Source organism: Solea senegalensis, linkage group LG16 (assembly GCF_019176455.1).
Source record: "Solea senegalensis isolate Sse05_10M linkage group LG16, IFAPA_SoseM_1, whole genome shotgun sequence".
NCBI lineage: Eukaryota > Metazoa > Chordata > Actinopteri > Pleuronectiformes > Soleidae > Solea > Solea senegalensis.
This window is the reverse complement of record NC_058036.1, coordinates 14,316,793-14,340,414: the sequence shown is the minus strand read 5'-3', so window position 1 is coordinate 14,340,414 and position 23,622 is coordinate 14,316,793. Positions and strand designations below refer to the sequence as shown.

Here is a 23,622-nt window from a genome sequence, read left to right as displayed (position 1 = left end):
TAAACAAACACTCCCCTCAGACCTCACATTTTCCCGCACTCTTTTAATTTTTAATTGACATTTACTGTTGGCATTTCCAAACACACTTTCTCTTACCTAATGTGTTATCACCTAATATATAAGTGTGCATGCACACCAACTGAAGGCAGTGGTTAACACCTGTGTGGTCCCATAGACCTAAAGCAGTGTAGAAACAAAGGAGGTGAGAGTGATGGGGTGACATCACTCTGCCTTCACTTCTCATTAGTTGGTTTTAGTTTATGACACAGGCCTTGCAGGGCTGTTGTTTAGGGTGTTTGTCCATTCCCTCAAACTCGGGTTTCAGTGCTCGACTCTAAACCTTTCAGTTTTCCTTTTGACCTCACATAGACTCGCGCAGCAGTGTTTGTAATTACTCCATTGGCCCTGATTGACGTTCCCAGTGATTTGCTTATTTTTCATGAATTCCTTCTTTGCTTTAACTGAACTGCTTCACCCATCGCTTGTGTTAATTGTTCTTGTGCTTTGCCCTCCAGCACTGCAGAGAGTGAGCTTTGGGGACATGTTTTTGTAGACGTGGGGGGAAAGAGAAAAAAAAAAAAGATAACTAATTTTCTCTCCAAAGCTCTCATCAAGTGCATTCATCATCCAAACAATAGTCTTGCCAACACACTAACCCCATAATGAACCCCTCTTCAGTGGACTGAGGGGTAATGACGCTTCACCTACAGTGCTCCCAAGAAAAGAGGGAAAAAGGCGAGGAAAAACGGTCTTCTGCCGAATCAAACGCTGCGTTCAGGCCGAGTGCCTGGATGAGATGGTGAAGCAGCAGCTCTCGGTGTCTTCAAGCCATCAATCTTAGCTGGTGGCATTCCAGAGCCAGCAAGCCCTCCGCTCTGACGGATGTTCAGATAATTGAGTTATCCATCTTGCCCAACTATCAGAGTTGCATAAAAATTATTCACCTGCTAGTGAATATTAAACACATAATGAGCCTCTTGTGTGTTTTAGGAGAAGTGGGTAAGGTTAAACACAGCATGGAATGAAATATGGACTCTTGTGTGGTACCACCTGAACTGCCCCTTCTTGATTATGGCGTGCTTAAATCAATTACGTCTGGCAAACTTGCCCTATAACTCTCTTAGTATCATCTTAAGTTCTGCCTCATATTTGTTTGATTCATTCATCTTATCACACACTAAATACGCATAATGACTGTTGTATTTTGACCTTCTTAATATTGTTCACCTGAGTGATAGTCTTGCGCGAGACCTTGAGATATCGAGTTTGACATTGTGTATTGGAGCTTTGGATTGTGGAAATATGGCGGTACCCTGTCCGTGTAATATGTTCTGGTCAGTTCCTTAACAAAGAGCTTGATAGATGATTCATTAGATCAGTGATACATAATGTTGATTAAGTATTTGCAAAGCAAAAGAACAATGGGAACACATTTCCCTTATCCCTTTTGTCTTCTTTTCCTTATTCCTTATAAGTTTGAAATCTTTTCTCTGAAAAAAAACTCCATTCATTATTAGGATGTTAGATTTATGAGGGATCAATGTGACTCTTAAAGGAATACTTCACTGATTTGCATTCAGCTTTGTATTACTAGCAGTAGTATTTTTTGAAAAATTGAGCTTCCCAACCTCTGTTTCCCCTGAGTCGAGAAATATCTTCATTCTTTTCTTTGTTACGTGCCCACCAGTGACACTTGGTCCTGTTAGCCTAACTGTTAGCAAATATGGCCGACACTGTTTACATTCTGGGAATGCTCCCGTCCCCCCCACGAGTGGGTCTAAAAAGTGCGGAATTAGCGTTGCAGTTTCAAGCCACTGACCAAGTGTCAGTGGTGGGCACGTAACAAAAAAAAGAATGGACTCAGGGGAAACTGAGGTTGGGAAGCACAATTTTTCAAAAAATACTAACCCTATTCTTGTAATACAAAGCTAAATGCTAATCGGTGAAGTATTCCTTTAAGTTTTACCCTTCATACTACTATATAGTGTTCCTAATCAAAAGTAAATAATTAAATATCAAGTCCGACACGATTCAGAGTCCATTTTCCCCTCCCCAGTTTCTCTCAACACAATGCCGACAGCCTTTGTGAAAATCAGCATGAATGCCAGCAGCCCCAAAAAGCAAATCAACTGTGAGATTCATAAACTGCAAATGTGTCAGAGCTGAAAATGTTAGCACTCTTAATGGAGGCTTGAAAAGGTTAGATCTGATAAAAAGCTGTCAGCCGTCCACGAGGAATGATTTATAGAAATATAATAGGACAGTATGCCTCATTTCTCCCTCATTTGAAATGGGGAGGTTGAGACGTTTGGGTTGCTGTCGTACATCATGCAGCTTGACCACTTGGAAATTTGTTGAGACGAGAGTGCTTTTGTTTTAGTCATATTGAAACCCATGCCCAGTTGTAGTTAATTTATGTCCTCCCCCAATCACTAGCAGGAGATCCCCATGCTCTAGAAGAGCGTATTATTGATCTTCATTCAAATCTATTTTGTGCGAGCGATATTAGTGCTTGTTCTTTTATTTTTTGATGAATATAACGGAAGCAAAAACGACACAAAACTAGGAAGTCGTTCTCTTTCTGCAGACTCGCCAGATTGTTCTCGATACATCGCTAATCTGCTTGCTGACACGGTGGCTAATGAACAGACAGGGAATATAATTTATGTGATTTTTTTATGTCGTGTTATGTGTCAACCGACGCAATCTTGAGTGAAGTTTATTTCAATTATGTGAGGGACTTTTGTGCTGCTGATATTACTCCTTAATTTTTTTATGGCAATTCTGTTTTAGCCCCTTGAACCATTTGTGGTTCATTTTTGATTTGAGATATTGCACATTACAAGACTTAACAAGAGGATTAATGGGCTTAATTAGTACAGTTTAATGACAAGATTAGCTCACCTTTATATAATTAATCTGGCTAGAACCTGAAAAAAGGTTTGAATTATGCCTGGAGCCATAGATATGTAGATATTTTGCTTTCATGTGGCTAAATGGAAATTATGTGCAATTATTTTTCACATAATCTGAGCAAACGCTTAGCGTTCACATGCACAAAGTATGTGTTTGCTTGCAAATAATCAGGAATTTTAAGCAGCTGCAGCCTAAGTGTAATATAAGCCTCCTCAGCAGCAGCAGCAGCAGGAGCAGGGCCATCATAGTTCCTCTTCAGATAGGTTATGTCACCTTAGAGAGGACACCCACGGGCCTTCACTGCCGCTGATTCAATGAGGCTGGACATAACACAGGGGCCGTCCCTAAGGACAGGTACTGGCTCCTCTGCGGTGACGACGCGACACCTCCGAGACCTGTGTCCTGCAATATTTCGCCTCACCTTTCTGTCAGAGATGTGCACGACGGAAGAAACGAGGGGAAATTGCATCGCAGTTGTCGCCTTGGAATGTAACGATTTAATCGTGGCGAGTCACGCGGCGCGTTGTGATGTTAATCGATACAGCTTTCCGAGGTTCGAGTACACATATAAGCAAAAGCCCCTATGACAGTGCCTTCCTTCTATCTATAGTTATGGATGCTCCTTGCAGTGCAGGAACGTGGCCTCTTTTATTGTTTCCTTTGTTATGACATCCTTTCTTAGAATATTCCACAGCTAGAAAAATAGCGACCTACGCTGGTGGGTCCTTCAGGGCTTCGCAAGTGTTTGTTTAAGGGCACATCAGCGCTCGCAAGTGCAATGCTGCCTCCCCCAAAGCACAAGCAACATGGAATATTAATGGTAAATGACAAGCTGGCTCTGACGCTTCAAGGATTTCATGCTTAAGGATGCACATTTGGGTGCATTGTTTAAGGCGTCTGGAGTTTAATCCGCGCACTCTCAGGTCTCCAGCAGCCTTAGGATTTCGCTCCAGTTAAGCCTCCATGTCTGCTATTTATTTTAGAAGGTTTGTATTTGTGCATTATCCAGATTTTGTAATTTACCACTGACTGTGAGCGCAGCGTTGACGTGGCCGTTGTGCATACGAACGAGGAGTGAGACAGAAAGCAGCACCCCAGTGACATATATATATATATATATATACATATATATATATATATATATACATATATATATATATATATACATATCCCCCCTCCTGTCTTTTTGCTCTTCCTGTGACACTGTGAGACGGAGAAGAAGCCTCAAGTAAAATGGGGAGCGAGCATGTCTACTCCACAAATTCCTGTTTTGCTACGGAAATATTTAAAAGATGATCGTACATTTTTTTGTCAGCTTTCACGGTCTATGTCATCAGATTTACAGAGAATCCCCCGCTTCCAACACACACACACACACACGCTTACATACTACATTTACTCTCACTGCCTCTCTTCCCCACCCGTGTCTTTCACTCTACGTCTACGGTGACCTTCTGGCTTTTCATTCCAGGAAGGAGTTCGGAGCATTTATCAAACACACAGAAAAGTAGAGGACAAGTATTAGATCGACTTTTTTTTCTTCTTTTTTTTTAAAACTCAATCTAAGACACGAGTTTCAATAGTTGCTTGCCCTCCAAAAAACATTACACTCTGTGTATAAACTTGTAAAGTTTTGACGCAGAAAAAGCACAGGCAAATAGACTCAGTGCTCAGTTCAATACGTTATTCTTATTCATAGGTCTGTGTTTTAGACATCATGTAAACTAGGATGACATTTTTCATGCCCTTGTTTTGTTTTTTTTTGCTGAATCTCACATAAAGGCTAAAAATTATTATTAATTATTAATTATATTTAAGGTATTCTCTAGGACCTTTGGTTGATGAGGACTTGATGTAGTTGATTTCGTGCACCTCACACTTCACAGCTACTTCAAAAGCGTTTCAGTGCCAGCCCAACTCGAGTGCCAAATTGCATTTGAACCTCTTTGTTGAAGAGGACGGAGGTCCTCCCAAGACCTGAGGAGAGCGCTGGACCATGAGTCCTGTGGCCTTTCACAAAGAAATGATTGAGACAAGAATCCAATTGATTTGTTCTTTTCCTTTACTACCATTCAGTTTGCTCAGACAGTGAGAAAAGTGCAGTCATTTCTATTTCAGTTGTATTTATGTGTCATGTGGATAACATTATTGTGTGGCAAAGTGTTTAACAGCTTTTTAAGGAGGATTTTTAAGGGAAAAAAATATTTTTTTTTTTCAAAGTTTCTCTATAGTGTAGAATTCTTTGAACCATTTAAGAGCTAGTTTAATTTAAATCAATTTTCTGTTCTGGTCAGCAATGTGTTTTTGTTTTTTTCCCCTTCTCTGACCAAAAATAAACAGAATATTTTTTTTATCCAATGACAGCCGAGAAAACAACGTCATATTTCTGCCTTTTGTGTTTAAAGAGCAGCTCTGTGTTTACCAGATAATGTGCATGGTACTCTTGGTCTGCAGAGGCCCATCCGTCAGTGTGTGGAGCTGGTCGCTTTTGATAAGTGGTTCCTTATAGATAACCTAGACAGTAGGCAGCTTTTTATAGGCCCCAGTGTCCCTGACACAACCTTGTTTTTCTTTCGATACCACCCATGCTTATTTCCTTTCTCTCCACCGATTTAATCTTTTTGTATAGCTGTGAATTCTTTCTGTACACTGGAATCATTTCCAAAAGTAAAGTATTCCAAAAAAAGGTAGATAAAAATTACATTTTATAGAAAAAAAGTGGTATATAGTCTAACCTCTTAGCAAAAAGATTATATTATTGAGTTTTGCAACAAAGCTTAAACTTACTCAGTTTTTCAAAATGTTATTTCCCAGAGCAACATTTTCTGCGTCTGTTTCGGAATAAATTACTAAAGCAACTATGCTGTTTTTAATTTGGCTCCATCATTCATTTGCAGTTAAGACCGGATTTTCACATTTTTTTGTTTCAGTCGTATGACCTCATCCGTCTCCTGGAATAATGTTGATATATGGTTGGGGTTGTTTGTTTCACGACGTAAGACCTATATCTGATTGTACCTCATGGCAGTCATCTTGACTGATGTTCCGTAAGTAACCGAATTAAAACACCAGATGAAGAGGTATTTGTTTTTGTGAACTTTGCTTTGTATTTCAGTATTAATTCACTTCACTGCCTTGTTGCCAGAAACACTGAAAGAGATACAAGCACATCTGAGTCTTTTCCTTACTGGCCTGGCATTTGTTAAAAAGCTTCATCAGAAACTTCTTCCCCCATCTTTGTTCCCAGGCAGCCCTCTCCCGTCTCTGGTTTGAGTTTCACGTCTCTCGGCGGTCTGATTGCCTGATAGCTTAAACATCTCTGCTTGCCGATCCCTTAGTGGGAGTGTGTAATCAAAGACACATGAGGAGCCTGTGTCCAAGTGCTGACCTTTTGATTTTGCTCATCAATTCTGCGAGTTAATGTACGAGATCTATCGGGTCAACAGATTTGTCTCCACAAGCTATGTCGGGTCTATAAATTCTGCTATTTCCAGTGCGTCCTATTGAAACTCCTTGTTGTAAATGTGCGCTCAGAATGACTGACGCTGATGAAATCTTTCCTCTCTGTTGTACGTCCGCCACAAACAAGTTAACGGTGTAATGATATGATTCGAAGTCCAACTCGGATGTAACATTTCATCATAGGTGGAGGTGGAAATGGACGACACCTAATCCGTTTCGGTTTGATGCAAAATAACAAAAGGCGTCATTTCTGAACACGTGATGAAGTTCTTGCGCCGTGCGTCGGGCCCCTTTTTGTATTTCTCATTTTGAGTGATTTCGCTATCGGCTGGCATGTTTTACGCCATGAATCTTCCACCATGTAAAACCCCCAGAATCTGTCTCTTCAATAACGACTGTGTGTGTTTTTTAAGTGACCAGCTTGAATTTTTGTGTGTGTGTGTGTGTGTGTGTGTGTGTAATGGCTGTCACTGTGTCATGGAGGTTATGAGTAAAAGGGCAGGATAGAGCTGTCTGGTGAAAGGCCTCTGACAGAAAGTGCCACTTCAATTTGAGCGCAGCTGCAGCTAAAGCCTTGGCTGGCTCACTGTCCGGCCCGACACTTTACATTGGCTTCTCCTGTGGCTGGAGTGGATGTGAAAACTATTAACTTTACGGACTTGCAGCACTTTTAAAAAAGAAAAAACTCCCAAAACAATGTTGTGACTACAATATGACCTTGGGAAGAAAAAAAAACAATATTTAAAGATTGCTATGCACTATTTTAATAAGTATGTCTTAAACCATCGGACCACAGATTACACATTTCTTAATTTGTTTATGGCGGGAGTTTAACAGTGAGAAACCGTAGCTGCTGACAGTTCTCACCCCCTAAAGTCCCTGCTAAGGATGGGGTTCGTGGTTTGCAGGAAAAAGTCCACTGGCTCTGTTTTAAATATTTGTAGTGGTTTGAATTAGAAAGGGGATAAATTTTCTGAGTAATGATGGCAAAACATTAAGCTTCAACTCGCCGGGTGAAACAAAACACTGAATGAAACTTTGAACGACTCGTCCTTTTTTTTTTTTTTTCTTTTTTTTTCTCCCTCCCGTTCGTCGACCGTTTTGTTTTCAAATTGTAGCTCTGAGTTCATGGGAAACTCTCTCCGAGGTTACCTGCGCCCCTGCAAAGTGATGGAAAAAAAGGATTACAGCCACACGAATGTTTTTGCAGTTACTTGAAATATTACTAACCTTGTCAGGAGTCATTCTGAACGAGAAAGCGAGCGTATTTTAATTGTGGCTTTTAGAGGCAGGGCTTTTCAAATTGTGACACGAGGAGGAAAGGGGTCAGCTAATTGCAACTTTTCACGTCATGTTTGGTCTCGCGTTCCCGTTTTGATGCGACTGCCTGGAAGCGCGCGCTCACTCTCGCCGCACACTCTCTTGTGCGCGTCTCACTCCGTCTCACACACACACACGCACACTGAGAAACTACTGAGAGGTCTCCGAGTTCTCAGTGGTGTACTCTTCATAAAGTCTTGGCTTCTACTTCCTGTCAGCCCTTCGCTCAACTTTCACCTCCAACCTCTCCTTAAATGCATCACTGAAAGTTTGGACACTCCACACAGTCCTCAAATTTAAGGATCTCATTCATATTTTCTTTTTTGTTCTTTTTTTTAAAGGAATATGTGCTTTCACTTAAGTGTATGAAGAGTAAGTCTCTGTCTGTGGACCCCGTGTTTAATATGAAGCCTTGGACCAAATATTATGTGCAAACCGTTCTCACAAACAGGTTAAATCTTTCAAACGCTGAGTCCCAAATCTCTCCGGTTCTCATAATTACTATTTTAGCAGTGGCGGGTTGGGGCGGGGGTTTGAGCTGAATATACATTGTAAATTATGTTTGACAAGGTGGGGTTAGTGGTTTTGTCGTAGCTTGTCTTTGGTTATTACTCATACTTCCTCCTGCCGTAGATAAGGTCTGCTGGTGAACATACCAAGGTGAGCGCTGTTGCCGAGCCCTTATCGCCGGCATTGATTTAGGGCAAGAACCCAGTGACAGAGGTCATTGTGCAGTAAAGCTATCCATCATGCGCGTTTGATTTCTGCTCAGACCTGTCTCCAACTTGTCTACTTGTGAGCAGACGGGATAGAGGCCACTCGAGGGTTGGACCGGTGGGTTGTGTGAGATGTGGACCATGTATTGGGATTTTCTGAGGAGCACTCACCGTGTCTTCAAGGACACAATTAACTCATATATAATCCAACAAATGTTTGTCTTATATTGAAAGTTTTGGCGTGCTAACTTTTTTAAATAAAATACACCCTTGATTCCCCCCCCCCTTTGGTGGCTGCTTGTCTGTTTCCACAGTTTATTTTGCCTCTTATTTAATTCTCCACGTGTTCCCGACCTAGACATTTCTCTGACTGTGTGTTTTGAGACGCTCGTATTTTCCCAAACTTAAAATTCAAGGTAGCGCGGAACCTGCGGTAAATAAATTTACAATCATAAACACAGGAGAGGAGTGTTTCCCCCGCTTTTTTGCCGGGGTGTTTTTTTCAGATGTCTGAAGATGGGTATTTATTGCTGTTAATGTTGTTCATGGCTTTTCATGACTAGATTTGTAAGTTTTGGCTTAAGCGTCGTATTTATCCTGGCATCAACGTGGGGGGACCTCATGCTTTCCAATACGCTATGAATCATATTACTGATTTGTCATTAAGATTATTTATTGCACTTTCTTTCAGTAACTTCTGCAAAAATGTGGAAGCGAGAGATTCTCCTGGAGTGGTTACATGTAAATGGTTGTAAACTGGCTCTGCTCAATCCTGAGGGAAATGCTGCTGCTGCCGCTGAAACGACAGGCCTCTTAAGATTTGCTGAAATAGCCAGTAAGGAAGTCGGTGCTGCTCATTCCAACCTTCCAGATGATAACTTAAGTAGCTAATTACACTCCAGTCTGTAATCAAACCGGTGTCAGGTTGTCTGAGAACCTGGATTTGTGTGGTGGATTTCGGTTAAATACAGTCGCAGCTTAAGCATTTTATGGTTTTCTCCTCAAATTAAAGTTTTTTTTTCTTCTCCCCCCTGCAATCCCCTCTAAAATGTGTCACATCCCATTACACAAATTTGGATATGGTAAATTAGCAAGAGGAGTGCTTACGCTATGAATATGCTGGCTTTCTTGGGTCTGCGGGTGTCTTTAAAAAGTTCCCTTGGATTTTTTTTACTCCCCTCGCAAAAAAAGATGATGTGTTTTTGCAATTCAAATATTTGCTCATTCTCTTCTTCGCTGCAAAGCTCCCTTTGAAGAGGAAGAGTTCTATCAGGGCCAATGACAGTGTGAGTGTGCAGCGTGACAGCGCAAGAGGCAGCGCCGGACTATTTCTAACCGCATATTTAAATAGCACGGAAAATCAAAAAATGTATGCAAATGACGGCATGTTTTGCATGCTGATATTTTTTATCATTTGGCGAATGCGTATGCAGGTGGTGTTTGCCCGCGTGTGCACCGTTCATCTTCGCGGCTTCGCCACATTATTGATCTCCATCTGAACAAACATCACTGGGGTGGAAGGCCTGCAATTTGCCAGATTTACGTTTTGATTCAAGCTTTGCTTAATGTCTTATTGACTGTTGCAAAGATACACTTTAGGCCTGAGGCTTCACAGGAGCATGTGTAACCCAGACATTCACAACATTTGCCTCTTAAGATGATTATTCTCTATCACACATTATGGAAAATACTGCATCTAAATATACTTCTTTTATCCTTCTTTATATTTCACCAAAGTGTGATTTAAGATGATCTTGAGCTTACTGTATGTACAGTGTGTGGGTTGTGATATGTGTGGCCATTTGTTCACTGAGGCAAATCCCTTAAATCTTTCACTCATTAAAGCTGCATGTCCATACTGTATGATATGATATTTACTGCTACTAGAGGTTGCCTTAGCAACCGCATCCAAACTAAAAACCAAAATCAGCCACAACTCCAGCCGCAGTGTAGTAGGCCCAGTGTGAAACGGAAAAAAAAGTTACCTTTTTATAGAAAGACCAAACAAAACAGCCTTTTTAAAAAAAAAACTTATCTCTACTTGCCAGATTTAACATATTGTTGCAGTGACAAGTGTGTTTCCTGTGTTTGTGCGCTGACATCGCGGTGAAAAGGGAGATTCCCGCTTCATTAACTTGAGACGGTACTCGCACACAAACAGGAACGCAGGAATACAAAATCTTCAGTTTGGAATACACACTGCTCAATTATTCCTTTATTATCTACGTCTTTCCAAAGAAAATAGTTGCTGGTCGCCATATTGAAGTTGAAACGCTTCTTTAAATAACCTTTTGAAGGTAAAGAAAATACAGTATGAAATAATAAATTTAATTGTCATCAGTATGTGGAGCACTTGCTCTCTGCACCCTATAATTCCAACCTCTTTCTCTCCCTTCCCCTTGCCACATTTTCCCCTTTTTTTTTTCTAAACAGCAATTAATCTCATTTTTAGTCCAATTTCCAGCCCTCTGCTGGAGTCAGAGTGAGTCCCCTGTTTTGTTCCTATTTGGCTTGGTTCCTCTGCATAGTCATTAAGGGCCCAATTAATGTCACCCTTTAGCTGAAGAGTGCTCATTTTTATTGGGGAGCTGACAGTCACCGCCATGAGTGCTGCAGTGTAATATGCATTAATTGCCCCGTAACACTGGTAATTACCAGTTCTTCAAGCCTCTCAGTAAACTGTCATGCCCAGACACGACTGCTTTGAAATAGATTACTCATTAGGGGGACCTGCCCTGTTTTCCAATGGGGTCTCGCTGGGTTGGCATAAAAACGAAAAAAAAAAAAATCCAGTGCTTGAACAAATAGTTGCCAAGAGCAATTTCCTATTACAACTTCCCAGTGACGGCTTTTCTCTCTCTTTCCTTCCTTCTTTTTTTTTTTCATCAGATGGCATTCCAGCCGTCACTTGAGGTAAAGATCAGAGGAAGAGGTCCATCACTGATTTTGCTGATAGCGGTCAGTTCGTCTTGTGCCGCAGGATTTCACCGTTCACCATATTGCCTTGGTTTTAAAATAATATGTGTTAATTGTTTTTTGTTGCCTTTGTATTTTATGCTCTGACATTGGTGTGCGGGTGCTTGCGTTGAACGTGTCAGCACCTTTCGGGGGCCTCTGAACAGAAGATGTAGACCGTGTTGATGTGAAGCCCTTGCTCAAATATTGATGCTCGCTTTGCTTTTGTTTCCAAACTGTGGAATCTCAATTTTCAACCTCAGCTGCGTGAGCTGAGGCTTTTTGCAAAACGTGTCCCGCGTCCCCGTCCACCCTGGAGAGAAAGAAATTGATAGTGAACGCAAATGGGTGAATTTAAAGAACCGGTTAGAGGACAAAAGCCGATGATGTAGTGGGGTGTCACCATTGCTCTGCGATAAGATATTGTAGAGGAGAGAGCAAATCAAACTCTGTTAGTTATCGCGCAGCCAAGGCTCAGAAAGGTGTTGGCCTATTTAGTCATGCTAAAAACAATATTTGGATTTCTCCACAGTTTTATAATCGCTGGGCCAATTCCTATCTGGTCCCTGCCCTTTCTTTCAGAAGTACTTTTGTGTCATTACTCATTTACCATAGCAAGAAAAAGAACAGAATGTGAAGACTCTCTCCCCCTCTCTCCCTCCTTCTCTCTCTCTCACTCACACATGCACACACACAGACGTGCAGCTTTTGTTTTATCTCCCATGCAGCACCTGCTTCAGGCAATCTGCTCCAACTCGTCTCAAATGAATTTTGTCACAGCCTTTCAGATTCTCATCCAGCGACGCACTAATGAAAGGAGATAGTACAATTTGAACTGACCAGGTAGCAGCCAGCAGTGTACAGCTGAGAGCAAGGGATGGACACACACACACACACACACACACACACATACACACACCCTGAAACAAAAGGCAAGTCAACCATCCGCTGATATATCCATTACCCTTCTCATTAATACCCCGCAGACCTTGTTTTGCGAGTGTGTGCCCGTGTGCACTTGTGCGTGCGTCTATCTGTTTGTGTTGGTCGAGCACTTTTGGAATTGTTTATGACAGGCCTAATTGGGCTAATTGAAGACATTAAGATTACCTGTCAACTGGGTGTTTCCAGACTCCCTATCTGTCTGACAACTGCTGACAAGTGAGGGACCCCGTAGCATACGTCATGATGGAGCATTCCCAGGCCGTAATGGGGACTGCAGGGGCCGCTCTAATTTGATGTGGACAGGGGGACAAGGGGCGTGGGGGGGGGTTGGGCAGTGTGACAAAGCCACGAGGCAGTCTGGGAGGGGGTGGGCGCGAGAGAAAGAGGGTCTTCAAGTGTTTAAGGACATGAGAGGAAAGGTGCTCGGGGTGACGGCCCTCCAACTTTGAGTGACAAGGGATGAGCGCAGATGTCTGTGTGTCTGTCTCTGTGTCGTTTGTAGACGCTGACCCATATCGCTTTATTAGAGACACAATTTGAGTTGGGTACATAGCAGAATATAATTGATGGAGTTGACAGCCTGTCACTTACTACTTATAATTGTTTATAAATATCACATGCCCGTAATGTGCAAATACATATTTGATCTTAGATTTAATGCAAAGTCTAAATCACATGTCTCTAAGTGCAGATTCTTATTAGATTGCACTTTCCAGATCTTTAGCAGAACACAGGCATATCTTCTTCGGGTTGGGGAATGTGCCTGTGCATATCTATATCCACCCCCCTCCTCCCTCTCTCCCTCCTGTGTGGGCATTGTTGGGGCTTTGCAGTGTCATCGCTGTGACAGATCAACGCTGTCAGCTCAGGAGATCCCTCTGTTTGTTTGTTCTCCTCCGAAAGGGGTTAAACTGTCAAGTTGACAACTCGGGAGACCCTTAGACTCTGCCCTACTGTCTCTCTCTCTACGCGCCTCCCTCCCTCCCTCCCACCAACCCACCCGTCCACCTTCTTTCCCAAACAAGTGAAAATCAATACCAGATTGCCTGAGGACCACTGTTTGGTGTGGGCCTGACCCCTAGATGTCCCCCACTCTGCTTCTTTCATTACATGTAGCTCAGTATTTAACTTCCATCCTGATCCCTCGCCTAATTAGTTTCGATAAGCTCCGAGTCTCTCCCTCCTTCTCTCTCTCTCTCTTTCTCTGGCCGTCTCCTCCCCCCTCTCGCTTACACGTGCAGTCACACTGCAAACACACATGGACATCTTGCTTTCTTGCCCCTTTGAAGGAACACTCTGGGCTGGGAGTAATAAAAAGACAAATCCCAACACGCACACAGAAGCCCTCAGAGTGAGTCTTGAGCCGTGAGACGTATTGTTTTGTTTGCACAGCAAATTTTTAAAAACTACAATGAAATTAGATTTGCGCCCCAGATCATCAGTGAAAACACGGGAGGTCATCCTGTGTTGTATAAAGATAATGGAGCTCTGTGGCGGGGGCCTGTTGAACGTGTTGCACTCGCATTTCTTTTTGTCAGCTTCTCTCACTGATGGTTATTTGGAAGACGCAACCTGGAGCTTTAAAATCTTCACCTGTATAAAGGAAATCTCAGTTTTCAAACGGCACAAACACCGTTCCAGCGGTTTGTTTGCTGGGTGCTTGTGTGCGTGTCTTTTTTTTTCTGTGTACCACCCACATGTCCAGGTGCCGCCACTGTGCTGACTTGCCCGTCCACCACTGACAAGCCCCAACGACATGTCAGCCACCCCCACCCCCAGGGGCTAAAATTGCCCTCAGGAATGTAAACAGACTGCCGAGTAAGCACACGGCTCTCTGTGGTCCCTCGCCCCAGCGTTCATCTCCAAATTTGCCCCACAAAGTGAGACGGTTCCATTTTGGCCTCAAAGGCCAAGGTTGACGTTGAGGATATTTCAGCCGGGTTTGTCGCAGCAGGTCTTGGTTCAAGAGCGAGTAAAATGAAACGGTTTCTGTGTCTGTTAATGATAATAACGTTGGTCCACTGAAAAGGAGAGTTTTTGGTTTTTTTTCCCTTTTTCACATTTTAGCAGACTTTCATGCCATTTTCATTAGGTGTGTGAGGTAGCTGTGAGCACTGGAGTCTGGGTGAAGAAGTTCACTGGCCTGGGCGCTGACATGTTGATTTAGTGGTGGTAACACGACTGCACTTCCAAAGGTGCTGACTTGGACGAAAGCCAGGCCTCTTTTTTTTTTTCCTTCCCAGGGAGACATTAGAGGCCACACTCTAATTTTGGGCCAGAGTTCTGTTCTTCGTGGATGCAGAGGCCAGGAGGCCGTGCACAACAAACATTCACACCTGCCTTCCCATGCCTTTACTTTCTATCCAGCCCTTACTGAAGTGGCAGCAAATTGAAACTGTAGACTGATATCTGATCATTTAACCTCCATTATAGTCGTTTAATTTCTTTTTCGGTATGGAACTGGCTTCCTTTTGTAGAAAAAAAAAAAAAAATCATTAAGGGCATCAAGTATTTTGAATATTATTAATGGAGCCCATGCAAAGGGGCTTATTTTCTAATTACTGTTAATGTTAGTGCATCAGCTTTCTTGCATCAACTGAATTTTTGGGTCACCCTGACAATACAGGATTGCAGTTGTCATGTGTAGAGGCAACAAATACTCACCTTTAATTATCCCTTTGAGTTATAGTTAGAGATAGAGCTAAAACGATGAATCGATTATTAATCGATTACTAAATTAATCGTCAACTATTTTGATAATCAGTTTGAAACTTTTTTCATGATTAAAACACAATTTCCGATTGTTTAAGCTTCTTAAATATGAATATTTTCTTCATTTCTTTGCTCTGGATAACAATGAAATCATTAAAAGTTTATCATTTTGGTTTGTGGACAAAACAAGACATTTGAGAACATCATCATTTCCAGGTTTGATGAACACCGATCAACATTTTTAAGGTTTTCTGATATTCTGAACACCAAACGATTAATCGAAAAAATAATCGACAGATTAATCGTTAGTTGCAGCTCTAGTTAGAGACTTGTTTTTTGTGTTTTGTTGATCTGAGATTACTTTAAGCTCTCCTACAGTTGAACTGTAGAATTGTCTTAAAGACAGACTTTCCTGAAGTTTGACTACCCGATTTCATCAGTTTCATCTGGCTTTGCAAATAAATACAGCTGGCTGTCACCTGTGTAACAGTGAAACTCTATGTGGTGCTCCCTGGTCTTACTGTAGAACAGAACCATGTGATTAACTCGTGTGCGAACTCATTGTGGTTCCTTTCATTTCCATAACATGATGCTGTCTCTATATAATTGAATCCGTTGATGGTCTCGAGCAGTAAAACGTGGCGCATCCTTATTTGTGTGCGTGTACATGTTCATCTTCAGGTGCGTCAGTGGAAAACAAATGGCCGTGTATCAGGCACACATTCTGTGACCTCACATCCTCGCGTACAAACATGATATCATCCGTATACACACACACACATGACTCTGTTCCTCAGCTGGACACATCAGGTTTGCAGGCGCCCAGTCAGGCTGACGCTGCCCTAGCGAGGGCAGATAGGGTTACACTCCAAACTGTTGTTGATTAGGGCTCGGGCCTGTTGCAGGGGATCATCCTAAATTGAAAACACATTACCCACCAGGGTTAAGGGGCAGAAGTAGGACCCGGGATGTCCAGGGCGGGGAGCGGCAACAGACACAAAATGGCTGTCGTCTTTTCTGCCCGCGTTTGACTGTGTATCCCCAGAGACAGGTGGCAATTATCGGCCAGGGCTGCTGGGAGTTCACAATAACAGGTTAAAGGAGCATGTATCCCCCTGACGCTGTAGTCCTCTCCGTCTGCACAGCCCCCCAGCCCCCCAGCCCCCCAGCCCGCTCGCCTGCCACCACAGGGAGCTTCCTGTCTCCAAGCAGAACTTACAGACTTGGGGACTCATCAAAGGCTAGAGGGATTCTCTAGACGGGGTTGTCAAATTAGCACTGTGGGCAGTGTTTGGCTTTCGGAGACTAATGAGCCTCATCTGAAAACAGTGAAAGACATTTTTCAACTGATATTTTTTTACCTCCTATATAGTCAAAACAAATGTAATCTTTATTCTGAGCTCTGTGTGCCTTAAGGACATGATTATTGCCTACTCATGATTTCAGTCGAGCGCTTGGTATAATATAATTTAATAATATTAGCAGCAAGTGTATTTTTTTTTAAATTTCTGTTATCAAGTCGATGGAATGGTGATATTTTAGGACAGGATGAAAAGTTCTTTGAAATACAAGTTGTTCCATAACTCCAATCAGACTTTAATGCGGACTGTTCTGGTGTCGTCGCGGAGCTGTCGTCGGGAAGGTTGTTTTGTCGTGTGCGGTATCTCCCTGCGCTGCTTTGGAACGGACTCCTGAACACTTAACAGACTAAGACCAAAGCAGACCACACCTTGTTTGGTTTCGCTCCACATCCAGAGCAGAGCCGCGTGTGTCAGAGAGCATTGGACCATGACGCCGTAGATCTAGCAGGGACCAGTGCACATTACACACACAACACACACTTGTTCCTCTGATATGTGTTGCTAATGTGGTAGGCGACATGCTCAGTTAAGGGACTTAACGAGTTCCAAACACTGATTAAGACCCCCTCTTGGCTGGAGGATGTTTGGGAAGCATGATATTGTACAAACAGATCCTAACCAGGACCAAATGGTGCTGTGAGTCTGTGCTCTCTGTGTTGACCATCAAAAGTGCATTCGTTCATTCACATAATCATGCATCGGCGAGCAAAGTAATCAATCGACAGTCGGATGGATTGAGTCACATTGTGTGTGTGTGTGTGTGTGTGTGTGTTTGTAAGGTGATAAGATTCAGATTAGTGGGAGCGAGTGGCTGAGGACGTAGATTTAAACTGAAGGGTCACAGAGTAGATTAAAAAATAATGTATTTGTACTTTATATTCAACTTGAATGAACTTTAATGCTTAGTAAAGGCCTCTTTTACTTTGTTTTACCCAACAGATTCACAAAGATGTGCTGTTGTGTTTTCTTTTATATGAAGTTAATGTAGTTATCCCAGTTGTGCATGTCTGACTTTGTCTTTCTGAATTAATAAAATGTGCCACAGTATCTGTAACACCACTGTAAACACAATTATATTTTATTATGATTGATTATTAATTTAGCAACTTTATATTTTAATTTTTTTTGCATATCGTACGTATGCAAAATTGACATCAAATACTCATTGTGCGTAAATTTCCGTCTTGCCAGTGTGCGATTCATGACAAACTGACTGCACCTGACCTCCCGTGCCCCTCAAACTCACACATTACACACCTCCACACCTCCACACATAAAACACTCTCTACCTCCAACGGTGACAAAGAGGAACCACATCCGTGCCACTTTCCATTTCCATACCCCATCGATAGAAACCATAAAAATGTCTGTGAGAATTATACCTGGCAGGAGATGTTTTCCTTTTTTATTGCTCTCTATTCCACCTTAATTATGGTGCTTGTGGAGGTTTGAACCGCCTTGTATTTGTGTTTTACATACCTAAGCTGAGTTGAACTTTTCCCTACCCATAAAGAAAAATAGAGAAGGGGAAAAAAAGAGGTTCTATTTTTAGATCTACGAGTAAATAACAGGCCTGCGAGAGGTTAACTCTCCCATTCATCTCCTGTTACGTACAGACAATAGGATGTGCTGTATACTTTGTAGCAAGGGGACATTGAGGACATCCCTTGTGCCTTTAAATACCTCATTTGTGTGCACAAACACTTGTGTTATCAGGACCGACTTCATCATCGTCGTGTTACAAACAGCTACTGCGCGGCCATTAAAATACACATTCAGTCGCAGGGTCCTATCACCTGGTATGTCTCCTAGGTCACTGCCCTGTGCTTACAAACACATTACACCACCATTATCTGACCTGGTAAATAAACTCCCTATAGGCAGCCTGTCTATACATAGAGACTGACCTCCAAGGAACAGGCAATTTGTCAGTAACGTGCACTCGTTCTTTATTTTTGCTATGTACACAGTTCTTCTGTCTCCCACGCACAGACTCCTACACTTCCTCTATACTTTTCACCCCCCGATCGCTCTCCGTCCTCTCCGTCTTAAAAAAAAAGAGGTTCAGCAGGTTCCCATACCGGCATTTCAAGGAGAGGAGAAATGACTGACTAAAGCTAATGTTTGGCAGTGCTTTAGTGGCCCTACCTTGTGACCTGATGTATGGATGCTGAAAACAAAGAGGTCTTTGTGGGGAGACCTCAGAGACATAGAGTTCACCCTCAGGTAGAGGCTTATGCTGTCTAAATCATTGCTCAGGCATTTGTTTAAAAAGGCTCCGCGCGGCATGTGAAATGAAATGAGTTGTTTTTTTGTTTTTTTTAAAAGTCGAGCGCAGATTCATCTTGATTTTATTGATAATTCGTCATGTCGTGTGATGTGTTTTGGCAGAGGTGCACGGCCCGCAGTTTTAGCGCGAGGCTTTTTCTCACCAAACGTGGCAGATCAAATTAACCTTGATCTGTGTGTTCTATACAAATGTTGAACTGTTGAGGTGTTTTCTGTTTTTGGAGAGGCGTGCCGTCTGACCTCCGTCCACTTTTAGACTCCTCTGAAAATGAGAAGGGCAGACACAAAATCAGAAAGGCAAAGTTGTCATAGTTTGGACTTTAGCAGCAGTTGTTGTTGTGTGTGTTTTTTACCAGTGTTCTTTCCGTTGCACATCCGAGATGCCGAGATATTATTGTGTTAGCTCTGCGTGAGGCTCGCCTCGCTGCGTGTTTGCTGGCAGTCACTAATAACACTCCCTCCTCTCCATTCAAGGCTGTTTGTTCCTAAGTGCCTCGCTCTCATTAAGCGGCAGTAGTGAGCCGCTTGGCACCTGCTTTAAATGCGACCACCTCCCGCTCATTATCACCAGCAGAACCAGTTTGCTGGCAGCCGCCGTCCACGCCCAGGCTCGTCAAGTGGCCTCCTTTTGCTAAAATTAGCTATGTTTTTTTTTTTACAAACAATTTCGCCGACTTAGGTGTTTATTGAAAGATGGTTGACTCTGACTCGGAGGTGGCACGTGTAATAAGCACATGTCGGGTTAAGACGAGCCGTCTCGCGTAATGAACCATCAATTTGCGCCACAAATTCAAATCGGACCTCTGTGCACTTCTCCTGGTGTGACAGAAAACAAACTTCAGAGGGTCTGAATGAATAGAGGATATAACCTATCATCATATATTTATAATTGCTATTAAAAATGAAAAAATCGTCTCTGGTTTATTCTTTTAAAATCTTCTTAAGAATCTCATCCTTTAGGCATCCGCTTGAGGCCTTAACGATTCCCTTCGCCCTAAATGTTGTTTATTTTCTTAATCTCAGATTTTTACCTCAAGGTCCCTGTGGTATTGACTTGTGTTAATTCTGAGTAGGATTCAAAGTCTATTTATTTTCTTTAAGGTATGGAAAGGCCTTGGTGACATGCCCCCCGTGTTTATAATTCCACGTGATTCAATCTGCACTTGGCCTCTACTGACAGACCCTGAACATGATGTATCATACAAGTCGGCTTTATCTGTTGATGTACAGCTTTAACCTTAGCAGAAGGTTGCCCCTCTTCACTTCCAGCAAGCGGGTCTTTTTGCTTTTTCTCCCCCTTTCTGCCTCACCTCTCGTAGAAAATACATACGGCGCGCCAGCTGAATAAAAAGAAGAGCCATAACCCCTTTTTTCTAAAGTCATCTAATGTAAATGTTTAGGTTTTGTTTCCATAACATTACCATTTTAAGAGTTGGGCCATGTGCAGCAGTGGACCATGGAAACGATGAGAGTTTCGGGTGCTTGAGCTCTGTGCGGCGCTAAGAGGGCTGAGCTATGTGTGTGACATTGCGGTGAACTTGCAAGCGTGCATCTGTGGGCTTTCTCCAGGGCTGTTAGCTTTGGCCTGTTTGCTCATAGATACAGCGCCCGTAAATCACACACTGTAAAACGCAGAATGCGGGGACGGGGCGCGGGTGCATGTACTGCTGCGAGGGCCTCACTGGGGGAGGAGTCTGTGCGTCTGCACTCGCATTTTTTCCGCGCGCACGTGTCTGTCTTTCGGACAAGCGCTGTATGTAAAACATGCACTGCCTCAAGGCCTCCTCGACACCAGTGCGGTACATGTGTACGTACGGTAACTCCAATGTCATGACAGCTGATCTTGAATTTATGGGCTCGGAATCCATCAAAGTTTTAAACTTAACCAAAAAGGTATTTATAAAATGCTCATAAATTACAGCCACGCGGAAGACAAAGAGATTCAAAAATAACAACATAGGGTGTCGGGAGTCTTTTAATACGCAATGATTGATTGCCGGTTCAATGTTTTATGCACTTTACCTTGAAGCTGAACTTCTGCTGCTCTCTCTGGCCCTTCAGCGAGCTTCCTGTCTAGATCTCCAGAGGCCTCACAGCATTGTTAACTGTCTAAGGATAAAGTGTCTGGGACCGAGGCTCTGTCAGCCCCCTGAATCTGGTTTTGCATGTGGTAGCTGAGGTGCTTTCCATCCAGAGTTGAACTGTGACATGTCTTTATGCATGGCAGCTAATGTTCAAAGAATAGGTATGATCTATATGAGGCAGAGAGGGGCCACCAGTTGCTCTTTGGGGCATAATAAACAGCTTAAAAAAAAAGATGATTTATTGTCTTTGTGAGGGGAAAAAAAACCTTGCACCTTCCCAGAGAAGCACTCCTCCATTTTAATTATTTCTGCAGCCACAGACACAATAGCAACAACAAATAAGAGAGTGACACTAGAAAAAAACAACACCTTGCATTTAAAGTCTTAACTCGACTTCTCAGTTGCTTAGCAATTCATTATTTATAGCTCTTAGGGACCGCAATGCTTGCCAACTAAGGCAAAGTCGCTTTGGCGTTCAGTGTGGATGTGAATGAAACAGCTGGACACTGCTGGACTGGCTAGCATTAACCAGCAGATGCAGTGGTGTGTTCTAAGTCTCAGACATGGTGTTGAACTCTGCGTGCTCCGCTGTGTGCCAAGGGCTTCCGATGACAGGATCTGGAGGCCTTGGTGTGAAGGTTTGTTATTTCACAGATTATTGTTATTTGGCTGCCATTGTAATGTGATCGAGTGTGTATCACACTGTCAGAGAGATCTTAATCTCCCTGGCGGCTTTTTTTTGTTTGATTCAGCGCACGTTTCCTGCACGGTGATCAAAGCAAAAATACCTAAGTCACCTTATCTTTCATAGATCAGTCTCACTGGTGTCCCGTCTTTCCATCTGTTCACTAACTCATTCCTCTCTTCTTCTGTTTTTCTTCCACAGATAAGTAAGCATTGTGCAAATCTGAATATGTGAGCTGAGGCATCACTCATCGATAGCATCGGAACTGTCCGAGATGACGGCGATGATGAACTAACAATAGCCCGGCTTTGTTTCTTTTTGTCTTGCACCGCAGGTTTGGTCCGGGCCTGGTGATATACTGGTACGGTTTTATCGGCGAGCTGGACTGCCAGAGAGACAGAGGTATCCTGCTCAAAGATTGCTTTCCCACAGACATTGCCACCCTGTGCCATGCCTCGCAGCAGGACCAGCCCTCAACACAAGAGCCAGAATGAGGACAAAGAGTGAGAAGAGATGAGACGTTGGGACGGGGACGATGAATGGTGGGACAGCAAAAGAAAGACCAGGAGGCAGGGAGGGCGCTACCACTGAACAGGGGTGGATACCTGGATACAGAAGCGATTTGGTTTTTCCTGCAGTGTGAAACTGCTGGCCAAAAAAAATCTGCCCTGAACTCCACCTGACCCGAGTCTGTCCGTCTCTTTCTTCCTCCCTTTCAATGCTTTAAAGCTACCACATGTAAATTACACACCGACACATTGTATATCTGACAGTGCTGGGTCAGATAGATCCAAACCTGTGTCTCGGAGAATGTCTTGGTTGTGCTCATCAGCTCCTGGCCCCTGGATGGCCCCCCTTGCAAGTGGACAGCCAGAACGAGAGCCAGGGCCAGGGCAGGACATAAGGCCTTTTCTTATCACACTCAAAGCCCTGGCCTTTGTCACTCTTTCCTCCTCCGTTACATCGGCAGATAAGCGAGGTGTGGTCGGCGTGGACGTCTGTCTTTCACCTGCGTCACTCCGTGCCCTCTTCCTCCCTCTCCGGGGGGGTAAACAGGAACGTCTCTGATTAAATTTGACCTCCCCGTGACCCTTTTCACTTCACATTATAACGGAGGGTTGAAGCAAAGCTTCACACCACCACACGACATTATCATCATTACGTCGCATCTGCTTATTTTATGTGAATTGTCCGTTTTTTGGTTGTTTTTTTAAACCTTTTTTCCCCTTTGCCCTCAAGTGTCATGTATTCTCTTCAGATTTGGGTATTTTGGATATTTTAAATTCTACTACTTTGGAAAATCACTTATAATATTATACCAATTTCCCAAACAGCTAAAGCTTAAAATACACAATTAACAATCCATTGTTTCTGAAGTTGCAGTGTTCTGTGGACGTTTGTTTGCAAGTCCTTTTTATTTTCTGTGATAAGAAATGTCAAAAAAAGCAATGCTCTCATGTACAGTACAATTCATTATTTTGCTTTTTAATAAATGGTTTTAATATTTATTGTCTTCATGAATATTAACAGCACTTGTATGGTTGTGCGTAGAAACACCTGATTTCCAGTTTAAGGTGACCATTCAGCAGTTGTCTGTTGCACATCTTTACAGCCCCCAGTACCTTTTATGAGCATATACTAATGGAAGAAACACAGCTGGGCTAGAGGAACCAGAAGTGAGCATAAATTTGAGTGATGCTTTTAGAGGCAGATATGCACTGCCGATAGGGGGTCTCCGTCCTGTCCTCTTCTTTATTGCACACACACACACACACACACACACAAGAGGACAGAAAGTGAAAGGGGCGAAGGACGTCAGAGAATGCTTTTTATAATTCTTTTTACACATTCTGAGCTTTCTAAGCATTGAAAAAAAAGCAGAGGGTTTGTTTTTGTTCCTGAGCTCCAAGCAGATTATCGGCCCCTCACTTACTGTCCTGCAAAGACATGAAATAAAGTGCGACGTGAATAAAGTGATGCATAAGTTTCCAGATAAGTTTCTGTTGCTGAGGAGGATAAATTCCCCCTCCGTACAGGATTAAAAATAAGCGTTTCTATGTTTGTTCTGCACAGTCATGCTCCGCTCACACAGTTAGAGAGGGATGGTATGTGGGGGTTAAATACCGCTAAAGTGTTGCTTGATTTGTTACCCTTAAACCTCTAACCCTGAGCCGGCT

At 42.8% G+C, this 23,622-nt stretch overlaps 1 protein-coding gene across 4 annotated transcripts in view; it reads left to right on the top strand.

The window, feature by feature from the left end:
* cdin1 (CDAN1 interacting nuclease 1) overlaps nucleotides 1–23,422 on the top strand; it is a 52,027-nt gene extending 28,605 nt beyond the window's left edge. For 3 of the 4 annotated variants that reach the window (XM_044048056.1, XM_044048059.1, XM_044048058.1), the window contains one exon: nucleotides 21,780–23,422. In XM_044048056.1, the coding sequence (XP_043903991.1) occupies nucleotides 21,780–21,939 (160 nt within the window). In that variant the 3' untranslated portion in view covers nucleotides 21,940–23,422. Of the gene's footprint in view, nucleotides 1–11,303; nucleotides 11,345–21,779 lie in introns of those variants that run through there. The other variant, XM_044048057.1, reaches the window with a different exon arrangement.
* Nucleotides 23,423–23,622: the final 200 nt, after the last annotated feature.